We start from the raw sequence: 17,438 nt of genomic DNA on the forward strand, positions 1-17,438 counted from the left end.
TCTTTCCGCTCCCGGGATTGGAATGACTCCTTACCCTCTCCCTTAAAACCCACATCCTTTCGTCTTTCCCTCTCCTTCCCTCTTTCCTGATGAGGCAACAGTTTGTTGCGAAAGCTTGAATTTTGTGTGTATGTTTGTGTTTGTTTGTGTGTCTATCGACGTGCCAGCGCTTTCGTTTGGTAAGTCACATCATCTTTGTTTTTAGATATATTTTTCCCACGTGGAATGTTTCCCTCCCTCAGCAAAGATCAGGAGATAGCTTTTCTCCCTCTGGAAGACTAACCTTGGTAAAAGTGAAAAATTTAAGTACTACTTCACTGCATACTAAAGAATATTTAGAAATGTGGTAAATGTTGCAAAATAAATAAATAAAATAAAATAAAAAAATAACTATGCAGTGACGGTCTTCTGAAATCTTCATACAATAAAAGGAAATGCATATGGTAAATAATCAATGCAAAACATGTAGAAATAGCAGTATCATTAGTAACATTAAACTTAAAGTAAATGCACCATAATTACTAATCAAGATGAAGTAGCTCAGAAATTTAGCTCCTACTTTATTGCAACTGTAGAAAGACTAACAGAAAATCTAAAAAGTAATTGCCCCCTCAATCAGTCATCAGTACCTGTATGAACACAATTTTTTATCACCAACATTGAATGCAGAGACAGAAAAGAATTCATGGTAAAATAAAGAAACAAATCATCAACAGAAGATATGATCCCTGCTTGCTGCTCCACAGATACAGCAAACTTATTAATAAAAGCCACTGTCTCATGTAATAAATGCTTACTTTTCAGATGCAATATTCCCATGAAAACTTAAAATAACAGAAGTTGTACCCATACATGGAAAGGGATTTAAAGAGGATCCCAGCCCATATCATCCAGTTGCATTGCTGTCTGTATTCAGTAAAATACTTGAATATGCAATGGCTGCAAGACTGACATCATATCTTTAAAAAAGAATTCTTTCTTCTGCTCAGTTATGTTTCCAAGAAAATAAAAGCACTGCTGTTGAAATTTATGAATTTCTTGGTACTACTCTTCATCTGGTTGACAAGAAATGCCCAGATATAGGTCTTTTTCTTGACCTCACAAAGGCTTTTGACATGGTAAATCACAACATACTTTTGCAAAAGTTGGATTCTTATGGGGTAAAGGGAACTGCCCATGGCTGGTTCAGCAATTACATCGAGGACTGAGCACTGTATGTCCACATAAATAGTCTATCAGGAATCCTAAATGGGATGTACCTGTCTACATAAGTCACAAAATTTGGTGTGCCAAAAGGCTCAGTTATGGTCCCTTATTATTTCTAGTTTACTTAAATGACCTTCCCTCCACCATACCCACTAGTAAGACATTTCTCTTCACTGATGATGTCCTCATCTCAAATGCAGATGAATCTCTCCAGTCAGCAGTTAATAGAAACTCAGCCCAACTAGACTCGTGGCTAATACAAAAAAGGCAGTATGCTTAAGCTTCCATACCATTCAGAACAAAACTCCCTAGGTTCATACAGTAACAATAAGTGGAATAAGTGTAGAATTTAATAATAATTTTTTTTTTGTGATCACATTGTCAATACATAAAACTACCGACGTTTTGGTCACTGTTGCAAGTGACCTCCTTCAAGGTGTTTTTGTTTACTGCTGAATGAGAAAACTATGTTTCTTATATATATCTGCAGATGTTTCTGTTATGTAATTCTGATAGGCTGTTAAGGATGAGGGAGAGGGATGCTAGAAGTTCTTCATTGGTGTTTTTCTTATTTATTTTCATTGGTGGAAACCCAACATTTTGATTGGTGTTTGCATTACTGCTTGTAATTGGTGAAAAACAGCAAATGGAAAACCAGTTGGCAGTTGTGGCATAGCATTGTTTTGCTGCTTTCTTGTGCTGGCTGAAGTGTGCCAGTACTCTTTGTACCTGCGACTGCTGTGGTCTCCTGTGCATCAGTGTGTATTGCTTCAGGTGAGCTGTTATTCTTTAACGCTGTTATTGCTGGCAGCCACAACATTGGAAGTTGGTACCCGACTTCTGTATTCATGATGGTGGGTCGCTTGACTATTTCTATTGCTTCTCTAATCTTCCTCCTGAAAGTAAGAGGCTGCTTCACCAGTACACAAGCTTCAGCAAAATCAATATGTTTGCCACACCCATTCCAGTGTTCTGTCACCACTGACTAGGTGTGTTGTCCTAGTCAGAGATATCTTCAGTGTTCAGATATCTGTATGCTGATGGGTCACCCTGTCTCACCTACATACGCTAATCCACGTTCACACCTGATTTCGTAAACTCCACGTACTGGCAAAGCAGCCTCTTACTTTCAGGAGAAAAAATAGCCAAGTGACCTGCCATCATGAACAGAGAAGATGGGTACCGACTTCCAAACTCTTGGCTGCCAGGAATAACAGCATTACGGGATGACAGCTCATGTAAAGCAAAGTACACACGTGTGCGGGAGAGCTCAGCGGCCGCTGGTTTAAAGAGTGCTGGCATGCCTCAGCCAGCACTAGAAAGCAGGAAAACAATGCCGTGTTACAACTGCAGATTCCACCAATCACAAGCAGCAATGCAAACACCAGTCAAAACATCTGGCTTCCACCAATGAAAAGAAATAACAAAAGCACCAATAAAGGGACTTCTAACATCCCTCTCCTTCATCCTTAACAGCCTGTCAGAAATAGGTAACAACCACGTCTGCAGGTATATGAGAAATATTTTTCTCATTCAGCAGTAAGCAAAAACACCCTGAAGAAAGTCACTTGCAACAGTGACCTAAATATCGGTAGTTTTACATATCAACAATATGGTCACAAACCCAGAAAAATTTTGACTGTGACAATGACCACGAAAGCCTATGCTTGTAGTGTAGAATTTGTTAATGAGACAAATGTCTTAGGGATTCACGTCACTGACACATTCATGTGGAAGAAAACATATTGACATGATTAGTTCCAGTTTAAGCAAAGTTTGCTTTATGCTCCATTCAGTGAGAGCACACTGGCATGTATATGTTATACTCTTTTCCATTCAGTACTATGCTATGAAATTATTTTTTTGGGGTCATATTACTGAATCAGAGAAACAATTTAGACTGAAAAATAAATAAAAACATATACAAACAGCAAAGGAGAACATGTCAGCCACTCTTTAAAAAATTAAACATTCTGCCTCTCCCTGGTCAGTATGTGTTTGAACTGCTCTGTTTTATGAAACAAAACATCAGTAGATTGCACAGGAATATGGACAGTCACCACCATAACACAAGGTCAGAAAAAGTAGACTAGTTCCCCATTCTGCTAGACTGTGTAGTAATAGTGTTAAATGTATAGGAATCAAACTGAATGCCATCTCCTGAAGGAAGTAGAAAGTATTCAAGAACCAACAAAATTTAAAAAAAAACTAAGTGCACTCCTGTAAAGCATTGCTTCTACAGCATAAAAGACTTTCTTGAATGTGATCCATCACAAACTAAATTGTGTGTTTTAATTATCTTTCCAAACTAAACTGATTTATTAAAAATAACCTATTGTTAATTAATAAATTTCTGCTGTTTATGACTAGCATTATTATTTAAATGTATTCTTGTTTTTATTTTATTATGAATTCATATATAATATATCTCCAGTTTGATGTTCACTATAAGAAACAATGCAATGTGTATGTACATGTTCTCATATCATCTGTTTGACTTGTACCATACCATGCTGAACACTTGTGTACATTGAATGATTGAATGGATCAATAAAGATGACTACATGAGATAATTAGAAAAGTAGGACTGAGTACAGGAGCTATAAATACTGGAAGAGGCATGTTTATTTTAATAAGAAATATTGTAAAAGCTTTTGATGACATCCATAAAATGTATATTGTGCTACGGATGAATAAGTCAGTCAGTCAATCACTTTTTCTTCTTTACAAAACAGGTGGTTATTGCACAGAAGCTTGTGATAAAAATGTGCTCACCCTAAAACCTCTTGTAGAACGAGCTTCAGAGGGGTGGATACAGTTAGCACAGAGCAAGCTCAGGGTTCATTCTAACTTTTATTCCTCAAAAACTATTAGACAGTTCCATGCAATTTTGTGTGTGAAGAAATATGCATACAGGGAACAAGAAATGCAGTTGGATAAATAACTAGTCTCAAAATGTCATAGCAGTTAAAATTTAGCCTTGCAACAATCTTGATAGTTATGGTTTCCTTGTTAACTATAAAAGAAATAAACATTTTGCATTTATTCTGGTTTGTTTTTAGCTACAACACATAGGTAGAACATTCAGTAGAATCAGAACCACTCCTTGTGGGAACTCTTTTATAATAGGTTCTTTACCACTTTTTGTACCATTTTTACACCAATTAAAAATTTTTAACTTAAAAAATTTTCAATTGTTAGCATAAATTCTGGTGTATGTTGCAGACCATCATAACTAGAGTATACCTTGAAAGTTAAAAGATAATTCATGCATTAGACAAAAAGGTACCATGGTAACCATTTGGAATATATGGAAACTAACAAAATCAGTTTCAAAGTTTGATAAATGCTTTCCTGTATCTTAGGATGGTTTCTGTATACTAAAACTGCCCAGGTCAATAGTGTACTCCTTGCTCTTCTTCCTTTCTTGCTTAGTTTTGTAATTTCAGCCTTTCCTGCTTTGTTTACGTCCTTCATGGATCAAACTGCATGGGATGGATGGGGGGAGGGAGGGATCAAGAAGGGATGGAGAAGGGTGGGAGAAGAACAGATAGGGGGAAATGGGGGTGGGAGGCCTGTTGTGTACTATTTCATATACAATTGTAAGGAGATGTGGGATACAGAGTAGTGGAGCAGCTGTCATCATAATGAAACTGGACTAGAGCAGAAATAATTAGCAAACACATACAGTATACAAGTTTTACTTGTAGCTTTCTCCAAGCATTGTGAAGAAACTTTACAAAAGAACAAACAGCAATAAGCTCCAGCTATTTGAAGAAGCAAAGAGCATTGTGCAGAGTGAGGCTTCTGCTATTAAAGCATGAGTGAACTGTCAATGGGAGACTTAAAACTGAAGACTGTCGAAGACTGCAACTGAGATTGGATCGTGTAGCTGCCACTGGCCATCCTATATCACAGTGGCAGAGGGCACTTATAGTTAGAGCCACAGAAGGCATGAGGCTCAGCAGGCAAGCATCATTGGAGCCACTGGGCACTGCACAACCACTATCGGTGTCTGTAGGAAATGTGTGTTTCTGTTGCTAACTGTGGGATGCAGATGAGGGTGGTACTGATCTTCGATACCACAAGGGGGTTGGCTAGGGCAGAGGTGGTATGGGAGGGGGATGATAGTGGGGACTGGAGGTGAGGTGGGCTGGATGGTGGAGACGGGGTTGAGAGGGTGATGGATGTAGGGAAGGATGGGAGAGTCATGGATGGGGCAGGAGGGATGGGGAATAGATAGGGGGCGGGGTTGGGATGAGTGGAGATGAGGGGTGATGAGAGTGGGAAAGGGGTGGACAAAGAAAAGGTAAGAGGAAGTGAGGGTCAGAGGGGGCAGGGAGATGGACAGAGAGAGAATTAAGAGATGATTAGACAGAGGGGGAGGAGGAGATGTGTGCACAAGATGTCTTGAACACATCGGGGGAAAAGCTGCTTGAGAAAAACTAGTCATTAATATAGGTTACAAAGTGGATTGGGCCCAACACACTCTCCTGGTGTCCTATATTACTGTATTTCATGTCTGATAAATGCTTTATTAGTAATCAGAATGCTCAAATGTTTGAGTGCCTAAGGACCAAACTGCTGAGGTCATCGAATCCTAGACTTACACACTACTTAAACTAACATAAACTAATTTATGCTAAGAACACACACACACACACACACACACACACACACACACACGAGGGAGGACTTGAACCTCCGGCAGGAGGGGCCGCGCCGTCTGTGACACGGTGCCTCAAACTGCTCGGCCACTCCAAGCAGCTATTAGTAATCGTTACTCACACCCCTTGTTCCTAATATATCTAGTTTGTTACGGGATTCTTTGGTCAATGGTGTCAAAAGCTTTTGATAAATTCAAGATGATGCCAGTTACATGGTCAGCTTCATCCAGTGCTTCAAGCACAACTTTTGTTAACTGCACTATAGCAGAGTCTGTACCTCTTTTGTGCCTGAAATTAAAAGGAGGTTATGTTTATTCAGATAGTTCATTAATGTATATTTCATTATTGTTTCTATTATTTTAGAAATGGAAGACAGTACTGAATTTGGTCTTCAGTTTTCTAAATTTTCTGCCTCACCTTTCTTGAGTGTACGTACCACTTAATTTTGTTTCAAAAATTCAGGAAAGCTGCCAGATTTGAATGGTATATTAATTATTGCAGTTAACAATGCTTTTCTTATTTATGCATTCTTTCAGGACACAAACTAGAATTTCAGCTAGATCAGCCAATTATTTATTACTATGTTTAACCTATATTGGTTGTTGGCAGGAGCAGCACTGAGTTTGCCAGCAGATACCTGGAATTTCTGTTGCAGTTTCTTAGTAATGCTGCTGAAATATATATTCAAATAGTTCTGTAACTCCTTTGGCTGGCTTGTTTGTATACCTTTATTTTTAATTCCTGAGTTCAGAAATTTTTGCTAGATATTTGTCTCCCTCTTGACAGTGTCCCAGGCTGCACTGCTTTTGCTTTCTGCCTTCGGCAGTTTTGTGTTTGTAATTTTTTTTTTTTTTTTCTGGCTAGGAGTACCTTTCCATGAATGAATGTTCCAGTTTTTTGGAAAATTCCAAAAAAAACTGGTTCATTTTAAATGTATGCCAAATACCTGAGGTTCAAATCTTTTTACACCACTTGTCACCCAAATGTTTTTATCTGAGGAACACACATTTTTGGGAAATGCTTCTTCAAAGCATAATATTAATAGTGCCCTGAATTTATGAATCATTTTGTTAATACCATTTCTGCTTGAACATAGGCCACACTTTTTCCTAAAATTCACTTGAAAAATCATGGTGTGGCCTATAATAGAGATTTATCCTCTTGGCTCATAAACTGTCAATTTCAAAAAGACATATACACATCTCTCTTTGGTTGAAATTAATACCATTACAATTTGTTGCAGTTACTTTTGTAAACCATCAGAGATTTAAGAAGAAAAGAGCTGAAAAACTTATACCTTGTTTGCAAATACAGTAGCTTTTTTGAAAAAAGATAGCAACTTTTGGTTAAGCAAAACTGTGGCAGCTTATTTGTACCTACTGGTACCCAAATCAACCACAATCACTTTCCATCATCTCAGCATCACAAGTGTCTGATTCTTCATCTTTGATAGATGAGCCAGAATGCTGCTCAGTCTCTTATCACAAAGGCCATATTCATTCCCATCAACAGTATTGGAAATTCCAATTCTTTTGAAACTTATCAGGAAAAGTTCTTCTGATATGGACCACCAAGTAGCCAAAATTTAACAGCATACTTCTGACAAATGCACATTGCAAATGGCCTCCTGCTGTCAAAGTTGCTTTGTTCATGATATAATTTCTATATAATTGTCTTATACTAACTTTAAATGGATGGTGTGCACACTTGAATGCTGCAGCACACTTGACATGCCACCAGGAATAATCACTAAGTCACAGTTTCCTTCTTTCAATTTTTGTTTCACTTGATCACCAGTGTGCCCACAAAAGCTATCCAAACACTGATCCTGAGCAAAGAAGAGCTTCTGACCACTTATTCCACACCATTGAAATCCAGTGTAGGAATACATCCTCTGTCATCCAGCCACCATCATGAGCTCTTAGAATAATAGCAGCTGGGAAGCTTGCTCCCATGGGGAAGTGTTTCAGATTTAAAAACAAATGTGGTAGCAGTTGTCAAATCAGCTGTAATGGTAAACATCAAAATGCACTGTTGCTTTTCACCACCACATGTACGTATTTGCACACTACGTTCCCCTACATTATTTACCATAGTGCATACTACATTGATCTGCATTATTTAATATTATTTACTATAATGCAGTTCAGCATATCAACATAGACTGGTGTGTGGCCTGCATTACCTATTTGGGAATGTAAATAAATTTTTATGTTGAAGCCAGAGCACATGATGCTGAAAAGATATCAAACTGTTTTCATAAGCTTGAAGCAGTTTTTGCACAACTGTAGCTCTGCAGTGCATAGGAAGATTATTTAATTGCATAAACTGCCAGACTCACCCATATGAATCTTTAAATTTCATTGGTGAAATGTTTTTATGTGCTAATTTGCAGCCTTCAATTCAGTTGTAATGGCACATCCAAATTTCCTGTCTTGAACTACAAAATCAAGCAAGTCTTTTACTTTGGCTGATATCTGCACTTTTGCCCTCTAAATGAACTCCAATTTTTCAAACTATGTAAGAGTTTCTCTTCACTTGCACATCACTGATGAACATGTTATTCATTAAAATCAAATTTGTATCCAGTTTTGTGCTTTCTGGTAACTTGAACTTTAAATTTCACAGTGTAACTAAAATGTTCTTTTCCCATCACCACTCACAAACCAAATGATCAGTTTTTCTCATGCCCTCAACTTTGAACTTCCTTACACTCTCTCTTAAGTTAGTCACATCACCAGATCTCTCAATATGCAAAGACTGTACTGTTATGCCCAAAGCTCAAAGCATAATATTGTTGCTTTGCACTGCTCTGTTGTTATGTAATTTTGTGTCTGTATCATGTACTGTTGGTCCACAATAAGTTGAAGATATGCATAGTGGCTGACAGGAATGGTAGTAGGTGTGACTTGTCAAAATGCCGGCTGTTTGCTATAGTCCTTGCACTGTGGATGTTAATACTTTCCAATCTGATGCCAAACGTTTAGGTGTGGCCTATGTTCACACACAGCCTATATTCAAGCAAATATGGTATTTGTTTTGGGATACACTTCCTGCAAATTTTCGTTTTTGTAACTGAGCTGCAAATTTATGCAGGTTTGGTTCTGAATAGACCCTTTTGTATGCATTTAATGTTGCCAGCTATTCTATGTAAATATCTGCTTCTGTAAGAGACGATCTGATAGGTCTGGATTTTGAACCAGTGTATGGCGAACTGAATAGTATGTTCAAGCAGGTATTGGTACAGTATTTTAATTCATTGTATTGATATTTAAATCACCATAGATTAGTATGTTAGCTTTCAAATAGATGCTTTGCCTACATGGAGTTTCGAGAAAAATGTCTAGATCTCATTAGATTGGTGTAGACAAAATACAGTTAATTTTTGGGAATGTTTCTTTCTCAGTGTACAATAAATCAAAATGTTTGTCTGCACTTGATGCTATGGGGACATTTCTAGCTCAAAATCAAATACTTTGCTTGACCTAAGTACAGGAACCCCCACCTATCACAGAGGTTGTACTACAGAAACAGTCCAGTACATGTGATGTTAAGACCGTGTATACAGTTTTTCTACCTTTGCACTGTTGTTCACTGGTGTATACACTTGAAGTCTAGTGTTTGCAATTCTGTTTCTAGCTGCTGAACTTTGATTTTGAGAGATTGAATGTTTTGGTGAAAAACTGTGAAACATTTTGTTCTACTTATTGTGGTGGCTTCCTCTTCATGTTCGAGGTTAAAAAAACCTTCAGATGAGATGGAGGCACTGTCTTCTGCCTGCCTGCCTGCTACACTGCACATTTCAATTGCTGGTGTGAAGTCTTCTGTTAGCAGTAATCTGATAGTTTCTCTTGTGCACTGTCCCAGAAGATAATTCCATACAACAGCAAAGAGTAAAACTATATAAAAGATGCCAACACTCTTGTCTTTGTCAACACAACACACTGAACTTCCTGATTTGTTTGCATATCTGTTGACCTTATTGTACCTGTGGCTAAAATTTGATGGCAATACTTTCAAAATTCAGCTTCATTCTCTCTATATTTATTACATTTATTAAATGCATTGTTTAAATCTAGTAGATATCAGAATGCTATAAAAATAACCCTTTTAATACAGGGTAGCATCACTGAATGAATTAAATGAATGTATTTTCCAATATTATTTTGACTATAGGGGCCCTGTAAGATCCTTGCACCTAAAGAATCATTCATTTATCTATTTGAAAATAAATAAGTATGCCTGTGAAACTGTTCTCAAAGGACTAATAAACGTCTGGGAAATGTTGCAGTGGTTGTGTGTCAAATGAATAGCCTGAAATTTACACGTTAATTACATGAGATGCAGAAACAATTATATCCAGCAATTTACCAGAACTCAGTAGAAGACTAACTTGTTACTGTGACGAAAGAAAGGGGTAGTCATAATTTTCAGGCCCTCATACATATTCTGAACATTGTAGAACATAAATGTATGTTCATTGATTTAGGTTTGTGTAGAGGAACCAGCAAGCACCATTTTCCACAACAAAATCCATTTATTCAAAGGAACAGCTTATCAGCAAGTAATTTCTCATAATTTCAAAACAGGAGCAGTTATCTCACAAAGTATATTTTTCAACAAATTGTTACTCATAATACATTTCTAATTAATATATCAGTACACAGATAAGTCGTAACAAGTGTTCCATTCTCAATGCCTAATTGGACCTGTAATAGTGTAGGGTGTCCCAAACCTTTGGAGCCAAAATTCAGTACATATGGCAGAGAGATTAGAAAACAGTAACTGAAAACCACTTGTATGGATATCAAGAGCTCAGATGGAAACCCAGTTCTAAGCAAAGAAGGGAAAGCAGAAAGGTGGAAGGAGTATATAGAGGGTCTATACAAGGGTGATGTACTGGAGGACAATATTATGGAAATGGAAGAGGATGTAGATGAAGATGAAATGGGAGATATGATACTGCGTGAAGAGTTTGACAGAGCACTGAAAGACCTGAGTCGAAACAAGCCCCTGGGAGTAGACAACATTCCATTAGAACTACTGACGGCCTTTGGAGAGCCAGTGCTGACAAAACTCTACCATCTGGTGAGCAAGATGTATGAGACAGGCGAAATACCCTCGGACTTCAAGAAGAATATAATAATTCCAATCCCAAAGAAAGCAGGTGTTGACAAATGTGAAAATTACCGAACTATCAGTTTAATAAGTCATAGCTGCAAAATACTAACGCGAATTCTTTACAGACGAATGTAAAAACTAGTAGAAGCCGACCTCGGGGAAGATCAGTTTGGATTCTGTAGAAATATTGGAACACGTGAGGCAACACTGCCCCTACGACTTATCTTAGAAGCTAGATTAAGGAAATGCTATGTTTCTAGCATCTGTAGACTTAGAGAAAGCATTTGACAATGTTGACTGGAATAATCTCTTTCAAATTCTGAAGGTGGCAGGGGTGAAATATAGGGAGCGAAAGGCTATTTACAATTTGTATAGAAACCAAATGGCAGTAAGAGTCGAGGGGCGTGAAAGGGAAGCAGTGGTTGGGAAGGGACTGAGACAGGGTTGTAGTCTCTCCCCAATGTTATTCAATCTGTATATTGAGCAAGCAGTGAAGGAAACAAAAGAAAAATCGGAGTAGGTATTAAAATCCATGGAGAAGTAGTAAAAACTTTGAGGTTCGCCGATGACATTGTAATTCTGTCAGAGACAGCAAAGGACTTGGAAGAGCAGTTGAATGGAATGGATAGTGTCTTGAAAGGAGGGTATAAGATGAACATCAACAAATGCAAAATGAGGATAATGGAATGTAGTCAAATTAAGTGATGCTGAGGGAATTAGATTAGGAAATGAGACACTTAAAGTAGTAAAGGAGTTTTGCTATTTGGGGAGCAAAATAACTGATGATGGTCGAAGTAGAGAGGATATAAAATGTAGACTGGTAATGGGATGGAAAGTGTTTCTGAAGAAGAGAAATTTGTTAACATCGAGTATAGATTTAAGTGTCAGGAAGTCGTTTCTGAAAGTATTTGTATGGAGTGTAGCCGTGTATGGAATTGAAACATGGACGATAAATAGTTTGGACAAGAAGAGAATAGAAGCTTTCGATATGTGGTGCTACAGAAGAATGCTGAAGATTAGGTTGGTAGATCACATAACTAATGAGGAGGTGTTGAATAGGATTGGGGAGAAGAGAAGTTTGTGGCACAACTTGACTAGAAGAAGGGATCGGTTGGTAGGACATGTTCTGAGGCATCAAGGGATTACCAATTTAGTAATCGTAGAGGGAGACCAAGAGATGAATACACCAAGCAGATTCAGAAGGATGTAGGTTGCAGTAGGTACTGGGAGATGAAGAAGCTTGCACAGGATAGAGTAGCATGGAGAGCTGCATCAAACCAGTCTCAGGACTGAAGAAGAAGACGACGACGACGACAACAACAGAAAATTAATATTCTGGTTCGTACAAGGTCTTGAATGAGCAATGCATGTGAGGCTTACATATCATAACAGATAGCTGAGCATTTCATCAACACTAGGTTTCTGATTGTGTTTTTTTAAAAAAAAAAAAAAGTCACATCCCCATGGCAGAGTTTACCACTTTTGACAGTACATGATGGTTGTTGAAGATGGAGGATGACTCATTATAGGAACCTGCATTTGTATTCAGTTTGTGATCAACCACCACATATATATATATATATATATATATTATCCTAAAACTTAAAGCATCTTGTGTATGTCTGTGATTTTCAAATACACTCACATTTTTGCTTTTTTTGTTGCAGTCAGGCAGTATGTGTGAATAATATGGTCTATGTATCTGGCACCATTGGAGTTGACAAAGACACGAAGAAACTTGCAGATAATGGAGTAGTGGGTCAAGCAAGAGCAGCATTTACTAATCTGGGAAATATTCTTGAAGCAGCTGGTTCATCCTTTGGAAAAGGTACGGTATCTTTGTAACATAAGTTAAAAATGACGAGACTTTTTGAATTGTATAACACACCGAGTCTGTAATAAATTAAATAAGGTGAACGCTGCATAAGCACTGAAGTTGTATGAGACTGTAGGTTTCTGTGGGCAGAGTCCATTTCAGGGTGAGTCATGTCATCATGCATTGGTCACATACACATCAGAATTTTTTGAAACTGAGAAGTTGATTGATTGTTATATAGTCATTAATTTTGTAAATTGTATTGAGGAGGCCAACTTACAAGATATTACATATAATCAATATTTGTGTGAAAATCAACAATGGGAAATCCAGGATGAAACAATGAAAATCTTATGAAAAGGATAGATTGCTGTTCACCATATAAAGGAGACATTGAGTTGCAGACGGACACAAGAAAAAGACTGCTATACATTTTAGCTTTGAGCCAAAATGCCTTCTTCTAAAGTATATTTATGCTGCTTATTTGCATAAGTGTATTCAATGATGAAAAATATTATGACAACAGCTACAGTAAATTTGTTGCACTATATAAGCAAAAATATTTCCAATTGATTTTTAAAGTTAGTCTTGCTATCTGTGAGTGATTTTTACTTCACTGAGTAACAAAACATACACTTTTCTTGCAGCATCTTTCAAATGAACTCTAATAATGAGTTTTCAAAGAAGAAGGAAAATTAGGGTTTGATGCCCTGTTAACATTTTTTTTTTTTTTAACTCTGCCACTTCGAATGCACTTGTAAGGATCAGATTTAAGCATATATTTGCAACGTTGGTTTTGCAAAGTAATTCTCATACACTACTTATCATCGGTACCTCACTTTTAAAAACAACAATACCAATACAGAATAACACATTCTAGATTACTGTACAATCTGCCTACACACAGTTTATTTCTATTACATGATACATAATTATACATTATGAATTTACTACAATTCTGCCTATACTCATTTTACTTATGTTACACAGTATGCCAGAGGAATGGAATGAAAATAGCAAACAGCTGGTTTATGAAAAGAGAAAGTCAGGTTATCACCAGATACAGTTGGGAGGGAAGAACCAAGAGTATAATTGATTATATTCTGTTAGATAGGGGATGGTGAGAGAAAGTAACAAATGTGAAGGTAATTTCAAGTGTGAGTGCAGATGAAGACCATAGATTACTGGCGGGACAATGGAAAATGAATCAGTGTGTGAAAAATAGAAAACAGAAGAAAGTGATGAGGTTACGGGATTGGAAACTAAAGGAGAGTGAAAGTGCTGAGAAGTATAGAGGATTTACCACACAAAAATTTCCAAAAGAAATTTTTCGCGGGAGTAGAAAAAGAATGGAGTTCATTCAAAGACACTTTAGTCGAAGCAGCACAAAAAGTATGTGTTAGAACATCTAGAAAGGAAAAAGTAAGACAGACAAGTTGGTGGGATGATACCACAATCCAAGCAGTTAGAAGAAAAAATGGAGCATGGAGAAAGTGGTGGAAAACAAAAATGACGAGGACCATAAAAGATATATAGAGGAAAAGAAGAAGTGCAAAGAAATAGTGGAAACAGCAAAGAAAAAGGCATGGGAAGAGTTTACAAAAACTTGAAGATGTGAAGAGAAATAAGAAAATGTTGTATAAAATGATGAAAAATGAAAGTAAGACTACTGAAGTACAAGTAAAGATGGAAACAGAGGATGGTACTGTGATTGAAGATCCAGGGAATATAAAATATCTCTGGAAAGAACATTTTAAGAAACTATTAAACACTGCAGAGCAGGTACATGAGGAAACACCAAATAATGGAGAAATTGAGAGAAGTTGGGAAGCAGAACTAGGACAAAGTACACGAGAAGAAATGGAAATAGCTGTGAAGATGATGAATGGTGGGAAAGCCCCAGGACCTGATGAAGTATCAGTGGACATAAGAGCAGCAGGTCCAGTGGGAATGCAGTGGCTGTATAGAGTACTATAAAGTGTGTGGAGAAATAGTACAACACCTGATGATTGGAGAAGAGGAGACATTGTTCCCATCTCAAAAAAGGCAATAAAAGCCTTTGTAAAAACTACAGAGGAATAACCCTTATGAATCATACGGCCAAGATTTTTGAAAGAATTTTACTAAATCGAATAAGTGGAAAGATAGAGAAGGAGCTGAGTGAAGAACAGCATGGGTTTAGGAAAGGAAGCAGCACAATCGATCTGATATTTTCCATCCGTCAAATGAAGGAAAAAAGTTGGGAGTATAAAAAAGGGTGATAATGGTTTTTATAGACATAGAAAAGGCATAGGACTCAGTTAGCAGGGAAAGATTCTGGGAAGAAATGAAGAAAATAGATATAGAAGATGGATACATTAATGTAATAAAGACAATGTACAAAGGACACAATTGTAGAATTAGAACATCATTGGGAACTCTGAATACTTCGAAATAAGACAAGGACTTAAACAAGGAAGTATTTTATCTCCTGCACTTTTTAATGTTGTGATGGAGAAAATGAATAGGGCAGTTAAAGATATAGTATAAGAAAAAGACAAAAAGATGATTTTTGCAAATGATATGGTAATATGGGGCGATAAAGAGGTAGACGTACAGTTACAACTTGATGCATGGAAGGAAATAATGAAAAGGTATGGATTAAAAATAAAGAAAGGTAAGAGTAAAGTAATGGTATTTGGAAGAGACAAAGGGATCATCAGAAACATTACTCTGAATGGAGAACCCCTCAAAGTGGTAGACAGTTGCACTTACTTAGGGAGTGAAATATCTAGTGATGGAAGAATAACCAACGAAATTAATAGGAGGTTACAGAAGGGAGGCAATTTCTACCAAACAATAAAACACCTAATTTGGAATAAGGAAGTTTCAGAAAAAGCAAAACTGCTTATGCATAAGAGTTATTACTTCCCTATTGTCACCTATGGAGGAGAAACATGAACAATGACAGAAAGGGACTGAAGCAGACTGCAAGCAGGGGAAATGAAATTTCTCAGAGCAGTTAAGGGAAAAACAAGAATGGTGTCCATTCTTGTAAGGAACATAGATATCAGAAAGGACCTTAAACAAGAAAGTATGAGAGAAGAAATTGAAAAAAGAGATCAAGATGGTACGGGCATGTTAAGAGGGTGTGTGGGCAGAGACTCCCCAAAATTATGGAAGAACTAAAGATGGGTGGAAAAAGACCTAGAGGGCACCCAAGAACATGGTGGAAATTGGGAGTGAGAATATCTGTGGAAAGGAGAGGTGTGACCTGGCAGCAAGTGGAGAAAGAAAAGTGGTGGGAGGACTGAGCCAAATGGAGAAGACTTGTCAGCACCCAGACCCAGCAGTAGCTGGAGCGCGATGTGGATATACACTCCTGGAAATGGAAAAAAGAACACATTGACACCAGTGTGTCAGACCCACCATACTTGCTCCGGACACTGCGAGAGGGCTGTACAAGCAATGATCACACGCACGGCACAGCGGACACACCAGGAACCGCGGTGTTGGCCGTCGAATGGCGCTAGCTGTGCAGCATTTGTGCACTGCCGCCGTCAGTGTCAGCCAGTTTGCCATGGCATACGGAGCTCCATCGCAGTCTTTAACGCTGGTAGCATGCCGCGACAGCGTGGACGTGAACCGTATGTGCAGTTGACGGACTTTGAGCGAGGGCGTATAGTGGGCATGCGGGAGGCCGGGTGGACGTACCGCCGAATTGCTCAACACGTGGGGCGTGAGGTCTCCACAGTACATCGATGTTGTCGCCAGTGGTCGGCGGAAGGTGCACGTGCCCGTCGACCTGGGACCGGACGCAGCGACGTACGGATGCACGCCAAGACCGTAGGATCCTACGCAGTGCCGTAGGGGACCGCACCGCCACTTCCCAGCAAATTAGGGACACTGTTGCTCCTGGGGTATCGGCGAGGACCATTCGCAACCGTCTCCATGAAGCTGGGCTACGGTCCCACACACCGTTAGGCCGTCTTCCGCTCACGCCCCAACATCGTGCAGCCCGCCTCCAGTGGTGTCGCGACAGGAGTGAATGGAGGGACGAATGGAGACATGTCATCTTCAGCGATGAGTCGCTTCTGCCTTGGTGCCAATGATGGTCGTATGCGTGTTTGGCGCCGTGCAGGTGAGCGCCACAATCAGGACTGCATACGACCGAGGCACACAGGGCCAACACCCGGCATCATGGTGTGGGGAGCGATCTCCTACACTGGCCGTACACCACTGGTGATCGTCGAGGGGACACTGAATAGTGCACGGTACATCCAAACCGTCATCGAACCCATCGTTCTACCATTCCTAGACCGGCAAGGGAACTTGCTGTTCCAACAGGACAATGCACGTCCGCATGTATCCCGTGCCACCCAACGTGCTCTAGAAGGTGTAAGTCAACTACCCTGGCCAGCAAGATCTCCGGATCTGTCCCCCATTGAGCATGTTTGGGACTGGATGAAGCGTCGTCTCACGCGGTCTGCACGTCCAGCACGAACGCTGGTCCAACTGAGGCGCCAGGTGGAAATGGCATGGCAAGCCGTTCCACAGGACTACATCCAGCATCTCTACGATCGTCTCCATGGGAGAATAGCAGCCTGCATTGCTGCGAAAGGTGGATATACACTGTACTAGTGCCGACA

At 38.9% G+C, this 17,438-nt stretch overlaps 1 protein-coding gene across 1 annotated transcript in view; it reads left to right on the forward strand.

The window, feature by feature from the left end:
- The window catches only part of LOC126251665 (2-iminobutanoate/2-iminopropanoate deaminase-like), a 56,731-nt gene that overhangs the window by 9,017 nt on the left and 30,276 nt on the right, over window positions 1-17,438 (forward strand). The window contains exon 3 of the mRNA XM_049952237.1: window positions 12,662-12,822. Coding sequence (XP_049808194.1) covers window positions 12,662-12,822 — 161 coding nt within the window. The remainder of the gene's footprint in view (window positions 1-12,661; window positions 12,823-17,438) is intronic.

The sequence above is a fragment of the Schistocerca nitens genome, chromosome 4 (assembly GCF_023898315.1).
Source record: "Schistocerca nitens isolate TAMUIC-IGC-003100 chromosome 4, iqSchNite1.1, whole genome shotgun sequence".
Classification (NCBI taxonomy): domain Eukaryota; kingdom Metazoa; phylum Arthropoda; class Insecta; order Orthoptera; family Acrididae; genus Schistocerca; species Schistocerca nitens.